Source organism: Trachurus japonicus, chromosome 8 (assembly GCF_045865225.1).
Source record: "Trachurus japonicus isolate A0001 chromosome 8, Traja_1.0".
NCBI classification, from domain to species: domain Eukaryota; kingdom Metazoa; phylum Chordata; class Actinopteri; order Carangiformes; family Carangidae; genus Trachurus; species Trachurus japonicus.
The window spans coordinates 16,146,120-16,163,817 of record NC_140914.1 but is presented as its reverse complement, the minus strand read 5'-3'; the positions used below and the strand labels follow the sequence as shown (position 1 = coordinate 16,163,817).

The window sequence follows — 17,698 nt, the reverse complement described above, 5'->3', positions numbered from 1 at the left end:
CTACAGCAGATTTGAGGGGGCAAGACATTTATTTGAGGGGGCGCCGCCCCCTCTTGCCCCTGCGTAGAGCCGGCCCTGCTAGCTGCTGTAAATTTCAGTGTATTGTCAGTGGAGTCCCCTCACCCCCTCCCCGCGTGCTCCACATTTGTTACAATCCCGGGACACTGTCTCTTTAAAGGTGTACAGAAATGGCCGTTTGTCCCGTTTGTCGCGCCGAGTTGTCACGAGCTGCAACACGAGTTTACCCGAGTAAGGAAAATGAATTTGATTGGTCGTTATCGAGCGGGCGGGATATTCAAAGCTTGGGGCGAGACCGAGCTCCGTGTGTGTGTGCGTGTCTCAGACGTTTGAATGACGGATTACGGATCCAATATCAGTGGCTGGTGAATCGTGTACAGGCTGACGTATAATCCGTGCGCCTGCATTATCCAATACGAAAAAAAAAACTACACTAAAATACACACTTTCATCACGGATTTACTCAAAAATAGAATTTTGCACAAAGTTTGGCCTACATCGTCTGATAGATGAGTTATTACACTAATTTTATGACCCAGAGTGGGCTCAAATTCAATTTTCTTTTCTGTACACCTTTAAAGCGCCGAGGGAGGCGTGTGGGCACGTCGTCGTCGTCGTCGTCGTGGAGAAGTGGTGCGTTTTGACGGCGGCGTGCGTCCAATGTCTTATGAATGACAGCCGCTGCTACAGTGGTGTGTGTGACATTGTGGCAGCGCAGGCAGGACACCTCAGCGCCAAAGTGACTTACAGTGAGTGTGTGTGAGTGTGTGTGTGTGTGTGTGTGTGTGTGCACCCCGGAGACTGCAGGTAAAAGAGAGAGAGAGAGAGGGAAGGAGAAGGAAGAAGAAGGAGGAGGAGGAGGAGGGTCGCCGGGTTGAGATGCGTACCGGGGGTCTGGCTGGTTTTTAACGTGCAGCGCGCAGTTGTGTTTCCTGGGAGCTGTGTCCGCTCTGGTCTCGTGTCCGCTCCGTGGGCAGCTTGCGTTGGCTTCACTGTCTCACCCAGTGGGCGGAATTGATCCTGATCAGCTGAGGGCACGACACGACCGACGATTGAGACACTTTTCTAGTGTGCAAGGACGGATCATCCTGGAGGAAATGTCTCTGTCTGTGCCTTTATAATTAATCAGGCCCCGCTCCACCTGTCTCTGCTCCATCTGGGAACTCCTTTTCTTTTCTTCTTCATACGTCAAAGTGCCAAACTTCAAAGTTTCCAGGTGACTTTTCCTGCGCATGATGTACACAATCACAAGAGGTCCCAGCAAACTGGTCACCCAGCGACGCACAGGTGAGACTCTGGACTCAAGTAACCAAGTCTGAACTATTAGGCTACAGTATGTTAGAGATCCATAGGAAAACTGATGATCAGCTGTGTTTTGTGTGGCTGTGTTGGCTAAATATGCGTCTTCTCTTCATGTTGTATAGGACCTACACAGCAGCTGGACAACAAAATTAACGACTTCAAGCACAAACAAACGTCCTGGAACCTGCCCGAGTGAGTAACAGTGTGTGTGTGTGTGTGTCTGTGATGCTTTTTCATTATTAGTTTGCAAAAAAAAAAAGATCAGACTTGACATCTCAGGTTAAAAATGTGTGTCAGTGAATGACAGCATGTGGACGTCATCATCTTGAGACGGGCGGCGTTGCTTCATATAAGCACAAGCAGGGCTGAGTGATTTATAACACACCTCCAGTCCACACTGTGGGCTGTTTTCATGCCTTTAACCAGTGTGTGTGTGTGTGTGTGAGTGTGTGTGAGAGTGTGACCTTGTGGGAAGGCGAGGTGGCACATGGTCCTTCATTCAGCTGTTGTAATCTCTGACTTCTGCACAACCAACCTTGCTTGACTTGACTTTAAGCCCCCAGAGGCAGACACACACCTGCAAGAAAAAAAAGTGTCCTACTGGGAAATGAACAATGAAATCATGCAAGAGTTATTATACTGTAACCTGTGACACCTCCCCCCCCCCCCCCTCTCTCTCTTTTACTTATACCCATCAGCCTTCCTGCACCCAAGATCGTTTTCAACCGCCTCAATGGTAAGAAGTACCATCACCCTGCTCCGGCTCTCCCCGCGGACAACCATCAGGAAGAGACTTTCACCGCCGCACACGAGGAAAATGTCACGTTTGTCTACGAGGGTGAGGAAATTAAAGAAATGGTCTGACTGGAAATACGGGAATATGTCACCAGACAAAGACTTCTCATTGTTTTCATTGTATCTTGTTTTGTGAATGACATTGTTTTACTATCATACTTTCAAAGAGCTGCTACCCAGACCTCCCCCCTCCCCTCCCTCCTTGGCCTCACCCACACAGCTGCTCTGACACTGATAGCCATGATAGGCGCCCAGAAGTGAAATGCTCTCACACCCACATATCATTGCTCCTTGTGACCCTGTGCTAACACCCATGATTTTTTTTTTGGTTGTTGTTGTTGTTGTTGGGCTTAAACCCACTGGTCACTCAGGGAAAGAGTCTTGGTGTCTGCTTTGAGTAAAGGCAACACAAACTCCTGACAGGAGGGGGAGGCTTTGTTGGGTCTGGGTGAAACTCTACACAGTGACCCACTTCTGAAGTGTGTGTGTGTGTGTGTGTGTGTGTGTGTGTGTGTGTGTGTCTCTTTTTAACATTCACACGCTCATTCAGTCTCCAGGAGACTTCATTTGGCATAACCCCGTGTTGTCTGTGTCCTGTGAGTTGTGTTGGCATTGAAGCTCGGCCGCTGCAGCTCATAAACAACTTGAGTAACCTTGTCACTGAGTGGACAAGGACACAAAGTGTAGGCCCGCCCCCACCCCCCACCCCCCACCCCCCCTGCCCCCTTTTCAGGGTTGATTCTTTCTCTTTCACTCTTCATGTACCTAAACAAACTGAAAGTCGCAGAGATAACATCAGTTGTGGTTCACGTACATGCACACACACACACACGCTGCATGTGACAAGTCCACATGGTGCATTATTTGAAATAGAAATGTGTGCCAGGAGGGGCAGGCCTTTGAAGCAGTTGCCCTTGTGGACTTTACTTTACTTGACGTTGTGGGTGCGACACAATTAGATTTTTTTTTCTCTGTTCACTATTATAACTGTGTTAAATGTTGTTTTGTGAACCCTGGAAGTTGAGCAGAGGGCTAATAAAACACAGCATAGACCTGCAGTAGTGTATTAGGTGTTATTAATTGTGGTTTTACTGACAAAGCTGTGTGTTCAGCCTGGCAGGAGGTGGTGCAGCAGGAGCAGGAGCAGAGGGCCGGTCAGGGGTCGGAGGGAGCACAGGGGCCAGTCCACTACAAAGAAACCTCTCCCAGCCCACACATGGACAGTGAGTAGAGCTTTTCCTCTTCTTCCTACTCTTCTCTCACTGCACCGTTCTCCCTATGAGGTGCTCATGATTTCAGGTTATAAGCATGTGTCTTTAATAGTTGATTTTAAAGCTGCTCTAACCAAACCTAAACCTAAATAAACCTGTTACAGCTATAAAGATTCATAGTACTTCTCATAAATTTAAACAGTCTATAGTTAGTCCAACCAGAACGGCAGGTTGTATTGGTTTATATGACAGTCAGCCAAACAAGGATTAATGGAACGGCCTCTGATCCCTCCAGCTGGAAGGAAGCTAGTTAAGATCACAGGCCTGTCTCTCCTCATTGTCCAAATTAGATGTGTCGACTCAGTTAGCACATGTAGAAATACTAATTTAAGGTTCATGCTTTATCATCTTTATTGCCGTGCAGTTTTTCATTACAACCACAAGGGGTCAGCGAGGGGGAATATTGTTAACATTTATGATGTGCTAGAAAACCGTCTAAAACAATTATCAAAATGTATGGTATTGTTTCCTTTTTTTTTTTTTAATTTAGCAGTTATGTCACAGTTTTTTGTTTTGATTAACTTGTGTACTCCTTTGTTTAACTTTGCTTGTGGTCAAACCTTTCATTGAGACAGTGTGTGCCATCTCACCCCCTTGCTTAGTGTGTTTGTTGAAGTAATGAACAAGTAAAGGGATAAGGACATAAATACAGAGGTTGATTTTTAAAATGTATACTATAATTGTTTTTTATTTATTGAACATCACCTGCAGTGATTTATTAATTTTAAGTTTCCACTTTTGGTGAGGAAGAAGTTTTGGCTTATCCTTATAATAATGTTTGTTATGCTTCTGTAAAATGTACATCACAGCCTCACGCTCTACTGACACTGTTATACACCTTGAGTGTTGCCCTGTCATACAAATGACTTTGTTGCTTTCCGTTCCAGACTTTGCGCCCATTGACCTGGATGAATGGTGGGCCCAGCGTTTCCTAGCCAACATAGACAAGCTGTCCTGACACTCCTCTGGGATTTATGCATCCTGACAGGCGGTCAGGAGGTGAGACCTGAAGCAGAACGGCTCACTGAGGAGAGGATGCCTGGAAGCCACAGGTGCGATGGGGTCAAAGTGCCCTGATGTGATTCACATGGATGGACAGCGCTGGGACGCTGACGGAGAATCACCGCACTTGAACTCTAAAGCCTTTTAACCCCAACCCATCCAATGCTAAACATTCAGTCAGCCACAGATGGCACACGGGAGGACGGTGTCTCCAAAGCTGAGATGTTCTCATCTTGCCACCCTGAAAACAGAGATGTCATGCTACTTTGAAATGCAGTAAAATTGTATTTTCAAGAACCTCTGAATTGGCATCTTTTTTAATTGTCACACAAATGAATCCATGTTTGTCTCTGTGATGCAAGGCCACAACCAACAGCTCCATAAATGCATATACATTATTTCATAACACATTATGAACCCACATTTGACCGATGACAGTTGACAAACTGCATTTGCAAGTCAACTGTATGTATTATATGACTGGCTTAGCTCCTTTTCAAAATAATGTGAACATAAAATATTAAATATGGAAACATGAGGAAAAACTCCTATCTGCATCAGGAAAACTGTACGTTGACTTGTACCACTTATCAAACACGCACTTTAGAATAACAGCTAGAACAACGTACGTAGCTGTTATTACACATGGGATTTCAACAGGGTTTTGAAATGTTATTTAAGAAACAAGAAAGTTTTTTATGTCTCCATCCTTCCTCCAACTTTCTCTCTTCATCTCTGGGTTGTTTGTGGCTGGTTTGCATTCTGATTATTCAGGACGTGTTATTGAGTCTGATCACTTGATTTTGTGGTTCCAGGTCTTGAAAACCACATATCACTGTAAGAAAAATCCTGGTTTTACATCTGAGTGTGACAGTCACATTGAAAGGACAGGTTTTCGGCACAGTCTTTTGAATTATATGAACAACACTTGAAACTCCTGATGAAATAGTGCTAAACACAGAGCGTGACGACGGAAATGTTTTGAGGAAAGGCTCTGTCAGATGCTGCTAAGCAGTACATCTTTCTCCGGCCCGTATGTGCTCTCCTCAAGGGGGAATGAAGTAACATCAGAGCGAAAAGAGATGTGATGTCTTTTTGTGGCTTCAGATGAGGCCTGCAGTGCTTCTAGTAACTGTAGTCCTCCAGCTCTGTAGGCCCACCTGCTGCTGTAAATGCTTCAGTCATCAAAGCCAAGTTCATGTCTAGTAGCTCTCAGTGCTTCCCCAAAGCTTTTGTCAGCAGATCGTTGAGGCGGGAAATCATTGGTCTGGGATCATCATTCAGGCCTGCTGTGATCATGGCGTTGTCATAGATCTGAAAAGCAGACATAAAGAGATTTTTAAGAAAAATGTTTAAATCTGCACTGATAGGATGAACAGCAATGGGCAGATCTCTTCAAAAGACAATAACATCTGATAAATTGGTGATTACCACTGCCAGAGTGGAGGGACTGGGCCAATATATGATTATCATTTAACCTGTGATCATATTTCATTTTATGTGTATGCACAATGTATTGATGTTTTTTAACAAGAAAATAATGAATGAAACACATTTTAATCATCAAGTTCTCAGAATAAGCTGGCCCTGAACGAACAGCACAAACAAAGTAAAGTAGTCAAATTTAGTCTCGACAGAGTCACACCACATCCATCAACCTGCTGCTGAGTTCATTTGCTGAACAGAAATATTTACTCCAGTCACTTTCACTGTGATTGAATGCTGTTAAGGTTCTGTTAATAAAACGCAACATTTCAGGTAGAAAGCCTGGAGGAATGGAGGCTTTGACGTAAAATGTCACCGCAGGAAGGACTGCATTTCATTGCGAGTAACAAAGTGAAAACACAGCTGTGAGAGTAGAGGATTAGGGAATAAAAACTGTATTTCTGTTAGAGAACTGAGAAAAAATCTTTGCAGTCTATTCTACTACAGGTTTGTTATGTCATTTAATTGTGTACAACTTGACAAGGGGAATCTGTAGTTGTTCAATATTGTATTTTTGTATCTTTCTTGTCTTTATCGTGGTCATTTTTGCAGATAATATTCAACTGATGTGATCTTATTGTTGAAGTGGAGGATTTCTCGCTATATAAAATGTAGAAGTCCACAGATTTACAACAAGGACGTTTTAGGCGAATCACAAAACAAGGATGGCTCTTTTTAAAATAAGAAAGAATCTGTTTTCCATAACCAGCAACATTACCTGCTCCAGTAGCAGTCCAGCCAGCTCAGAGTCTGTGTCTTTCAGGCCGTGCAACTTCTTGATCAGATCGTGTCTATCAGACATAAAACACATAAAAGCCTCATTATTTACAGTTTCTTTTTCTTTTCTTTTTTTAAATTTCATCTACTAAAATCCACCATTACCCTGCATTGATTTCCAGTGTGGGCTGCAGGATCTGAGCTCTCTCCTCAGCGGTGCGGGCCAGCTGCTGGGTGCGGAGGAAGTGGCGTGCAGCACCCATTTCCAGCACGGTGATCATAGCAGGGTGGGTGTCCAGACGAGGAGTAAGCTGGGAGACGGGGGAGAAAATCCATTACACACTTGAAAACTAAACTAAAATATAGCTGATATTAGGGTTTGAGTTACTATACACACAATTAGTTTTATGTTTACCTTTATGTTGGTGACTCTGGGACCCAGAGAGTTCTTCATCCACGCCATCAGGTCATCGGCCTGCTCCTGTGTCAGACGCTCGGAGGCTGCGGACGATAAACAAAGGTCAGGATTACAGCCGTGACAACATTCTCATTCAATGTGTTTCCTTTATTCTCACTGAAGGCACCAAAACTATGAATGAACACATGTGGAATTAACAAAAAAGTGTGAAATAACTGAAAACATGTCTTTTCTTCTTTGTCTTCTCTTTCTTCTTTTCTTCTTCTTCCTCCTCCTCCTCTATCTCTGCCCCCACCAATTCTAGTTTCTTCAAAGTAGCCACCCTTTGCTCTGATTACTGCTTTGCACACTCTTGGCATTCTCTTGATGAGCTTCAAGAGGTGAACCTGACCTGAAAATGGTTTTCACTTCACTGCTGTGCCTTGTCAGGGTTCATTTGTGGAATTTCAGTGAGAATCTACAATGTAAATAGTCATGAAAATAAAGGAAATACATTGAGTGTGTCCAAACTTTTGGCCTGTACTGTATGTGAGAAAACCAGACCTGGTTTGCTGTCCTCAAACTTCTCTTCCTTGTAGTGATCCACCACGATGTCCGTCTCCACTGAGATCAGCTTCTTCTTGTCGAACTCCCTCAGGTGGAGCAGCGTCAGCTCATCGAACTGCTCGTAGCAGAACAGCACCTGCACACACGCGAGCAGAGAAAAGTCACACAATGTGATTTCAACTGGACCGCAGCAGTAAGAACAGAGCCCTCAAACTCTTATTTGATCAGTCGCGTCAGCCTCTCACCTCCATGTCTTTCTGTTTCATGGCCTCATAGTAGGGGGAGTGCTCTGCAAGATGGCGGTTGGGGGCACAGAGGTAGTAGATGTTGCGTGTGCCAGCCTTCATTCGCGAGGAGTACTCTATCAGATTGGTCTGCTGGCCCGCGGGGAGAGCGGACGACTCATACCTCAACAGCTTCGCGATGTCCTCCTACACAGACACAGCAACAATATTTAGACGCAACCTTTCTCTGTAACTTTCAGCACTGGCACTTTTTTTTTTTTTTTACCGTTTTCCTCCTTAAAAGCCAAAGAGTGTGTCACCTTGACATCTTGTTCCTGGGTGGTGACGATGCCCTCCCTCATGAAGAGACCGTAGTCATCAAAGAACTTGCTGTACTTCTCTGGCTCCTTCTTGCTCTTGTCCAGCAGGAAGCGGATCACCCTCTGCTGCAGAACATCACGAAGCTTCCTGAAGCCGGCGGCGACGGGAGAAAGAAAGAATAAATCATCAGTGGATCAAAACCGTGGCGAGAGAAGCGATGAAAAAGGTAAAAAAAGAAGAAAACTAAGATGTAAGACTGGTGTTGTACCTGATGAGGGCGCTCTCCTGCAGCAGCTCTCTGCTCAAATTGAGAGGGATGTCCTCACTGTCCACCACACCTACACACAGACGAACACAGTGTTAGTCCTGCACACAAAAATCAATTACCTATTCCTTCGATCTGTAAAAATCATTAAAGGGATAGTAGCATTTTTTTAAAGTGGGGTTGTATGATCTCCAAATAGCCCCTAAGTACTTTAATTGCAGTAGAAGACTCTCTACACTCCTCCCGTTAGCAACGCCAGCCCATAATAGCCCTGCCCAGAGATTTACAACATACAGTGTTGTGAACAGACCCAAAGAAACGGCCTATTTTCGCGGCCGAAATGAGGTTTAACGTGAAAAAAAATACACAGTTCCATTGTTCGCTATAATATAATTTTTTCCAGCCCTTCAAAGTGCAGGAAAAACGCAGTTTTTATTTGGACCTAACCAACTCACGTATCCCTCTGGCCCACGGTTAGCGCCCGCCGATCAGCAGTTGGTTAGGTCCAAATAAAAACTCTGTTTTTCCTGCACTTTGAAGGGCTGGAAAAAATTATATTATAGCGAACAATGGAACTGTGTATAGTAATACTGTGTAAAACCTCTTTTAGGCCACGAAAATAGGCCGTTTCTTTGGGTCCATTCACAACAATGTATGTTGTAAATCTCTGGGCAGGGCTATGGGCTGGCGTTGCTAACGGGAGGAGTGCAGAGAGTCTTCTACTGCAATTATAGTACTTAGGGGCTATTTGTAGATCATACAACCCCACTTTAAAAAAATGCTACTATCCCTTTAAGGGGGAAAAGAAAGCAGCTCCGTCGGGAGCAGGTGGAGGCGGTCAGGTGGACACTGACCTCGGAGGAAGCGCAGCCACTTGGGCAGGATGTCAGCGGCTTTGGTCTGGATCAGGACCTTCCTGCTGTACAGAGCCACGCTGGAGCCCATCTCCCTGCTCACGTCAAACATGCTTGGTTTCTGTTGTTGGAAAAATAGTTTTGTTATATGTCTGTTTGACTAAACCCTTACTTGATCTTACTCATCGCTACTGAAAGAAGCTACTTAGACGAGGAAATTTGCTGGTTCTCCCTTTGACTTGTAAGATTTTCTCTGAGTTTAGCAGCAGAAACTAATTAAAAAAAAAATGCACTGAGTTGTTACTGCGCACAAAAACGCTCAAAAGTCCTGAGCTCCTCACCGCTTCGGGAACATAGAAGATGCTTCGGATGTTGAGTGGGGCGTCGGCGCGGTAGTGCAGCGTGTAGCGGGGTTTGTCGTAGGACTGGGCCACGTAACGGTAGAACTCCTCATGCTGCCAGTCACTGATCTCCTTAGGATCCATCATCCACAAGGCCTGAAGGGAAACAGAGGTCAAACAACAGTTAGTTAGTATAATTAGTAAAAAATGTTTTTCAGCTCAGACTATAAAACCTAAAGTAAGTCTTTGTTTTAACTTTGGTTGATTGAAATTGAAATTGTTGGGAAACGTATTTTAAATCTATCTGCTAACATTGAGACATAGAAAATGATTCCATAGCCCCAATTCACCCAAGATCTTCTGTTCACATTTCCTTTTTGTCTTTTATACTTGCTGTGTGCAATTTGACGAATTGTAATTGGTTCCGAACACCTATTGATGCTTTGTTGTGTCAACAATGTTTTTATTTACACACACGCACACACGCACAAAGATCTTTTTCAGAATCATTCAGCTATGGCAGATGGTATTTGTGAGCTTCGACCCTTCAACCGCTGCTGCTAACTAAACTAAAACGGTCCCAGCTCACACATATAATGTAGAAATTTAAAAAAAAAAAGTACTTCCTTGTACAGAAACTAAATCCAGAGTCTCCAGATTAAAAAGCAGAGCAGCTCACCTGTAGAGTGTTGAGCCTCCGTCCATTCAGGAAGATGGGGAAGCTCACAAAGTTGCTGTACTTTGTTACAACCTCTGAAAGGAAATACAACAGCCTGTCATCACATGGAGCGATGTAGTAATGAACATGCTCTCTGCAGTTATAATTCAGCTTCTGAATAAGCTCCAGCAGTTTTTACCTTTCACTCTGTCCTCAGCGGAAAACTCCTTGCAGTCGTCTTTGAGGTGCAACACGATCTTTGTCCCCTGCTGAACACCGCTGGCCTCAGCGATCTCGAAAACACCAGAGCTGTGGGCGACGACCACGACAGAGAACATCATATTTAGCTAGACTCATTTCACAGCTGTAGGGCAGGATGATGGGATATTTAAGCAATATATCATGCTTCGCGTCGGGCCGAACAACGCCCCTTAGCCGTGGTATAATGAGCATATACCACGGACTGGAGTGATATATTGCTTTTATAAAATGGTTACGAATAAAGGCAATATAAAAGAGGGATACGCAATCAATTTCATGTAGTTTTATTCAACCAGAAATACATATTATCCAATAAAATATCCTCACTGTGAAAAAATAGTCCCACCTCTCCAGACGTTAGCTCCAAGTTAGCTCTGCAGCTCGTCTTTTCCTCTGCTTTTTTTCAGGTGAAAGTCACTGCTCAGTCCCCTCTACCATTGTTAACCCTCCCCGGAGGTGAAAGTTCATCTTTAACATGTGAATTCTACTACTTTAGTCCATTTTTTAACATCGTAAAAATATCGACTGTCTTTTGCTACGGACTGCAACAGTCCGTTGTCATGGATACATGACAACAACTTCCATTCATACCAGTCATACGAGCCTGACGCGGAGTGATAGCTTAGCTGTGATAAGGGTTTAGAATAGTAGCCGTGGTATATGCTCAATATACCATGGTTAACAACCAATCGGATCGCCGGATTTCACCTTTCCGTTTTATAACACGGGATATTTTGCTCTCACCCGTCTGAAGACCACTTGTACCCAGGGGCACCAGGCTCAGCGGAGCGGGAGTAGACGTCCACACCGTCAGCCACCATAAAGGCGGAGTAGAATCCAACCCCGAACTGACCAATGATGGTGCTGCTGGCCTCCGCCTGGTTCTGCAGAGCATCCAAGAATGCCTGAGGCGTGTAGAGGAGATGATTAGATCCACAGGTTTAAACTCATATGTACTTATTTAAAAAATAAGAGACCGTATGTTTAAAGCTGAACAAGTATACATTACACATATATTACAAGTAGGGATGTCACGATTACTTGTTTTCACAATTAATCGTGGTATTAAACGCCACAATTAATTAATCGTAAAGATTCCTAAATACCGTCACTTTCCCAAAAAGATGATGTTAGAACCATATCGGCAGATGTGTGCAAAAATAAAGGTAAATGCACAGATACTGGTCCATTTAACTAATGTAACATTTAATTGGTAGGAATTTAAATGTTAGCGTGTCATTTGTAATAAAAAAAAATACTAAACTAAACAAAAAACGATAAAAATAAACGTTAACAATTGGTATAGATGACAATTTATGACCTCAATATTTCAAACATTTCCCCTGGGGATTAAGAATTGGTCCTATATTAATAGATACTTGAAATATTTTGTGTAAACAATGAGTAATGTAATTATATTTTGACTATATAAGTCAATTTTTACACGTTCATTGTGAAATTAATTAATTAATGCATAATAATCGTGATAATCGTAGTACCGTGATTATTTCTCTGACAATAATCGTACCAAGAAAATGTATAATCGTGACATCCCTAATTACAAGACATGGAAAGATCAAGAGCAACAGACAACGATCACCTTTGAACCGGAGCGGGCGATGGTCCCCAGGTTGGCCACCAGCTCCTCTTGGCTCATGCCAATGCCAGTGTCCTGTTAAGAGTACAAAGATATTCAATCATTTAAAAAGAAGCCACTGTAGGCTGTTGTTCAATATCCACCCACCAGGTGGCAACACTGCGCAAAAACAGACCAGGAAACAGAGGGCAGTGTAGCTGCAGGCAGCAGCCAGACAGTTGCACTTCATTTATCCCAAGAGGAAATGTTACAGCAGACTGCGGTTAAAAGCTGAATTAAAAACCAAAACCACAACTGCTGAAAAACTGAGGAGTTAGATATTGAAAATAAATTTTTTTAAATGAGCAGTATATATGAAGCAGCATTAATCCAAGATATGGTGAAATAAGGTGGCTCAGAGGTTTAGATAAGTGAAACATCACAAAGTTGGAGCATTCTTTGTGGTTACTGTGAGTTACACAATGTTAAGAAACGTCCGTGATCCACAAGGCTCTGCAAACACTTGTTGTGTATTCTTTCTTACCTTTTAATCTCCTTAATTTGGCCACAGTTCCATGATGAACTGAAGATTTAGACATTTATTTTACAGGTAACCCCTTGAGATGAACAACCATCTCCTTTTCAAGGGGGTCCATTTATTCACACTTCATAGTCTTTACATTGTGATTAATTTTTGTGATCTTGGTAAATCTTTTCCATGCTCTGACACAGAAATGGCCCTTTCATTTCTAATTGCTGGCACAAATGAGGACATGGATATCGAAGTCAATCAAACGCTCTATGTTCTACACTCTTATAACTTCATGTTGTCCTGGTTGATACCACGCAAACATTCTGTTATTGTTTGTTGCAGTCATTGTTTTTGGCATATGGCCATACGTCATGCAGGCCGTACATCTTCCACAGATGTGGGTGTACCTGGATGGTGAAGGTGCCCTTGGCAGCGTCGGTCTGCAGGTGGACCTCCATGGGAGCTGTTTCACCTCCCGCTGTGACCAGTTTGTGACGCAGTTTTTCCAGAGCGTCGCTACCATTAGAGATCAGCTCCCTGATGAACACCTGGTGGGATGAGGAGGAGGAGGAGGAGGAGGAGGAGGAGGAGGAGGAGGAGGCAGGGCATCAGGCAGAGAAGATCGGTTACAGTTAATGAACTTAAAGCAGAAGTAAGCGATCCGGTCGTTTTGGCTAATGCTGCGTTCCAGGCCGGCTTTTGAAACCGTAAATTACAGCTTCAAGTCACGACTTACGACTTTGTAGCGTTCCAGGCAACCCACTCGTGTTTCTCCGACCTGTTTTACCTGTGAAAGTCACTATAACGGCCACTCGTAACTTCCGACCCGTGAACTCGTACCAGATCGAACTGGTACGACTTAACAGGTCGGAAAAACACGAGTTACGGGTTGCCTTGAACGCATCATAACATCTTGTCAGCCGATGGAGTTAGCAGCCCCCGCCCTCGTCATGGATCTACTGGTCCTCGTCCCTACGTCACCACATTCACACACAGCCCTTCATGCCGTTCTCTCTCCTCATTGGATAAAACTTGCAGGATACGAGAAAAGTTTTCTCCTCAGCTCAGAGCAGAGCAGAGTGACTGACAGACCCGTGTTTCAGACCAAACACTCTATATAAGTGATTGCTGTCGGAAGATATAACTATTTAAGACTTATATTAACACAAAAATATCGCTTACTTCTGCTTTAAATGTCAGTCTAATTATGTTATGTCCTCTCCTTTTTCAACACAAAAACCCCCTTACCTCTTTCTCTGAGTACAGGGACCGTGCAACAATGTCCAGCAACTTCTTTGTTTCAGCCTGAAATTCATGTTTGGAGGAACTACCTGGATAAATCAGAGGTAGAACAACATTCAGATGATCTTAAATCTTAAAAAAAAAAAGATTAGCAGTGAGCAGTAGCGTTGAACAATGGCTATGTCTCTAGCTGTTCCAGCACCTTGCACAGACTCGGTGTCAGTGATGATGCTGTGCAGGGGCTCCTCCTCGGGCTCCTTGTTCTCTGGTTCCTTCTCAGGTTCCTTCTCGGCCTCCTGGGTGCTGTAGGAAGACTGCTGGCAGAAATTGAAGCAGGAGCGCTGAGTGCTCCAGACTCTGGGCCGAGCGCTCCACCTCTGCTGCTGCCCAACCTGCAGGTCTGAGGACAGGTGGAGCAACATGCAAGTGTAAGTAAGAGGGTGATGCTGCTTTACAGGACAGCTCTTGCAGTGATTTTTTTGGGGAGGTTTTTGTTGCATTTTTAGTGTCTTGCAGAAAACTTACAAAGCAAGACCTGCAATGATCAATTGCAATGCATGGACAGAGATGACCAAACCAGATCAGCTTCAACCATTCAGTCAAAAGAGCATTTGGACATGACGTCTTGTAAACAGTTCACATTTTGTAATGTGAAAACTTTTACAGACATTTTAGAGTTGCAAATATTAGTTGATAAATCTGTTTGTCAAGCAACAGAGAATGAATCAGGGACTTTTTCAAAAATCAGTTCTTTATTTTAAGTCATTTAGAAGAGAATTTAGAAGAGAATACCAAAGTCTCGCAACTGTGTATTATTTTCAGTTTGGCTCATCTACTGTGACAGAAAATAAAATGTGTTTGTATGATAGACAATGAATGTAAAAATAAATAAATAAATCTTAGCCAATGTCAAACAAATAAAATCGCTGAAAAAAAAGTCTTCATGTTTACGTAGATGTTGGCATAGCTGCAAGTACTGCCATTTTTAACACACAACAGAATACAATTTGACACCCATTTCATGGTCAGACTGATCTGATCTCTGCAAGGCATCAGTGAAAGAAAACCAATAGGGGTGATAGGGCCCACAGTTAATTACAAAGTGCACATATTTATTGACATATTTAAGTCATTAGCTCTTAGCTGTGCACCAGTAATTTCCTAATGATATCATTAATTAAACATTAATGAACTGGGTAATCAGGAGAAACCAATGGATGGATAAACAGATTAAATAAAAGTCCACATGTAAATTTTACATGAGCTCAGGTGACTAGAGTAGTGTTAACTATTATTACATACATACAAATCAATTGACAATTCACATTCTTGTCTATAGCCATGAATGTAGCAGGGCAGGTTAGAAAATATATCTAGGACTTTTCTAAATTCATTTTACGGCTTTCTAACACATTTAATACCTCCTTGAGGTCACAATGCCCAATACTTTACTTTAATCTTTGAGTGGGACACTCTGACCAATGGGGCATGGGATAGGGACATATATGACATCTTGCTGAGAGCTGGATATGAAGACCATTATTATAACAAAGAGAAAGTTGAGATTAATGTATTAAAAGAAATTATTTTTCAACAAAGTAAAGATAGATGGGCATTAGACACTTGGGGTAAACCAAAACTGCGTACTTAATGCGAAATAAAACAGGTATTTGGCCCAGAAAACTATGTTTTGTATAATTTGTCTAAAAAGAAAAGATCCCTGTGTGCTCAATCGAGAGCTGGTATTCTTGGTCTTCATATGGAGACAGGCAGATATGTCGGCACAGCAGAAGATGATAGAATTTGTAACTTATGTGACATCCAAGAGGTGGAGAATGAAATGCATTTTGTGTTCTACTGTCCTTTCTATGACTCTATAAGACAAAAATAATTTAGTAAAGTAGATCCAAATAACGAATTTGTGTGGTTGGACGATGCTGAGAAGCTAAAACTTCTTTTTTATTTGAATATTTTTGCATTTTCTTTATTTCTTGAAAAGGCTTGGACAATGAGACGAAGAGCGATATATAGTTGAGTACTGAAAGTAATCTGAAATTGTTTATTTATGTCACACCTGTGTGGCAGCAGGTAACACCAACAGGGAGGACTGTCTAGTTTTTGTTTTTTTGTTATTTGTTATTGCGTCTTGTAATCCCATATGGGATGGGCCACAGTGGTGGCATGACACGAAAATAAAACATTCATTCATTCATTCACTTTACAATCTATTTTAATGATGAATTTGAAATATAGGCTATGTGTTTTATAAGACCACCAAACCTGCAGATATCGTGTCGATGTATTATTGTACAACCCAACCCAGTTCACATGAACCTCTCTTCTGCAGTTTAACAAATTATGTCCATCTGGTGCGATTAATCAAAACACAAAACCAGTTCAGTCCAATCTGCACAGTGATATGATGATGTAATACCGGAGCATTTGAAGCAACTTGTCGATTTAAAACCACCTGTGCTTGTTGTGTCTGTGGCTTCTGTGTTCTGCTGTCGGACCAGCTCAATGTCAAACCAACCAGGGCTTGTTGTTGATTAAACATAGAGTAACAGTGCACTGTATGCACTTTTAGAGGGCTTTTAACACCCTGCAGCACTAGTAGCACTTTCTTGTGTCTTCTTGCAGCACTGTGGCACTTTCCTGGGTTTTTATGTATTGTTTTTATGTATTATTTTATTGCCTTGATGTAAAGCACTTTGGGTACCGTCTGGCTACTGTAAAATGCTATACAAATACATTTTGATTGATTGATTGATTTCGCCACAGCTGAGTTTACATGACTCCCATCTTGGGGCTAGGCTAGGCTAGGCTAACGTGGCTAACGTCACCAAACCAAACACAGCTTTTTACCTGCAGTCAGCTGGGAGCGCGAGACAGGTCCAGGTCCGCTGCTGCTGCTGCTGAGCCCTCGCGCACAACATGTCGTCGTCAGCCGCGAGCCGCCGGTCCTGTGAGCGGGACCGAGGGCGAACCGAGCCAGCGCGAGACACCGGGACATGGTGACAGACAGACAGACAGACCGGTGAAGCGAAGCCAGGGGACAGACGAGCAACAGACAGGTCAACCGACCCTGGGAGACACAGGACACACGCTGAACGAGCTCGCGCAGCCAGTCAGGACCCCCAAGCGCACTGTGATGACGTCAGAGGGCGAGCCATAGCCACCGCGCTGCCTGACGAAAAATATAATTTATTCAATCGATTGCAAAAATTGTTTTATTATTATCGGAAAGGGCATTTATTTACGTGCATCATTTTACATTGATTACAAATATCAAATACCTGTACAACTCTATTCTTAGTCTTTATCCCTTTATTTTTTTATCAACTGTATAAGATCTTAATTTACCCTTCAAGGTCAAACTGTGATCACCTTACGTAAAATTAACAAACTTGCATGTTGCAAGTAATAATGCGACTTTGGCATGTTGATACCTGAAAAGTTTTAGCGATCTATTTTTGTGGTGTTAAAATGTGGAATAGACTAGATGAGGATATAAAAATGTGCAATAACTTAAAACAATTTAAAAGTAAGTACAAACATACACTCTTGGACAGCTATAAAGAACTTGACAGCTAATTTTACTCTTTTTATTTATAATCATGGTCTTATTTCATATTAAAGCAATATGTTTTTAATCTTCTGAATTGTATGGAACTACAGATGTACTGTATGACATGAATCACAATGTAAGGGGGGGGCTGAACTTGATAAGCTTTGCTTCCTTCAGCCCCTTCTCAAACTTGCACAGTATCATTATTGTTTTGTTTCTTGTTACATAGATTGTTTGTCTTTTGATGTGCTTGTTTGAGACAAATAAAAAATCAAATCAAATCAAATCAAAATGCTGACTAT

General features: G+C 42.7%; 2 protein-coding genes across 2 annotated transcripts; one reads left to right on the top strand and one right to left on the bottom strand.

The window, feature by feature from the left end:
* The first annotated feature begins 714 nt into the window (after nucleotides 1–714).
* On the top strand, nucleotides 715–4,685 carry LOC146982946 (MAPK regulated corepressor interacting protein 2-like). Its single transcript, XM_085784239.1, has 5 exons — nucleotides 715–1,305; nucleotides 1,443–1,512; nucleotides 2,019–2,158; nucleotides 3,228–3,338; nucleotides 4,274–4,685. The coding sequence occupies exons 1-5, from the start codon at nucleotides 1,251–1,253 to the stop codon at nucleotides 4,342–4,344; spliced, it is 447 nt and encodes a 148-aa protein (XP_085640365.1). The 5' UTR covers nucleotides 715–1,250; the 3' UTR covers nucleotides 4,345–4,685.
* A 4-nt stretch (nucleotides 4,686–4,689) lies between these two features.
* On the bottom strand, nucleotides 4,690–16,943 carry trap1 (TNF receptor-associated protein 1). Its single transcript, XM_085784238.1, has 18 exons — nucleotides 16,694–16,943; nucleotides 14,031–14,228; nucleotides 13,835–13,917; nucleotides 12,994–13,134; nucleotides 12,079–12,150; nucleotides 11,223–11,383; nucleotides 10,417–10,526; nucleotides 10,239–10,312; nucleotides 9,560–9,715; nucleotides 9,219–9,339; nucleotides 8,368–8,437; nucleotides 8,099–8,246; nucleotides 7,800–7,985; nucleotides 7,552–7,690; nucleotides 7,006–7,091; nucleotides 6,756–6,901; nucleotides 6,592–6,664; nucleotides 4,690–5,702 (listed from the first exon to the last, which is right to left on the bottom strand). The coding sequence occupies exons 1-18, from the start codon at nucleotides 16,839–16,841 to the stop codon at nucleotides 5,601–5,603; spliced, it is 2,214 nt and encodes a 737-aa protein (XP_085640364.1). The 5' UTR covers nucleotides 16,842–16,943; the 3' UTR covers nucleotides 4,690–5,600.
* Between the last annotated feature and the right edge of the window lie 755 nt (nucleotides 16,944–17,698).

What these genes read in the sequence shown, in the direction of transcription:
- LOC146982946 (XM_085784239.1), top strand. Translation starts at nt 1,251, where the DNA reads ATGATGTACACAATCACAAGAGGTCCCAGCAAACTGGTCACCCAGCGA. An exon ending in GGTCACCCAGCGACGCACAG is followed by an intron (nt 1,306 to 1,442) that starts GTGAGACTCTGG and finishes CATGTTGTATAG; the next exon opens with GACCTACACAGCAGCTGGAC. An exon ending in TCCCAGCCCACACATGGACA is followed by an intron (nt 3,339 to 4,273) that starts GTGAGTAGAGCT and finishes TTTCCGTTCCAG; the next exon opens with ACTTTGCGCCCATTGACCTG.
- trap1 (XM_085784238.1), bottom strand. Translation starts at nt 16,841, where the DNA reads ATGTCCCGGTGTCTCGCGCTGGCTCGGTTCGCCCTCGGTCCCGCTCAC. An exon ending in TGACACCGAGTCTGTGCAAG is followed by an intron (nt 13,918 to 14,030) that starts GTGCTGGAACAG and finishes TGATTTATCCAG; the next exon opens with GTAGTTCCTCCAAACATGAA. An exon ending in TGAAACAGAAAGACATGGAG is followed by an intron (nt 7,691 to 7,799) that starts GTGAGAGGCTGA and finishes GCGTGTGTGCAG; the next exon opens with GTGCTGTTCTGCTACGAGCA.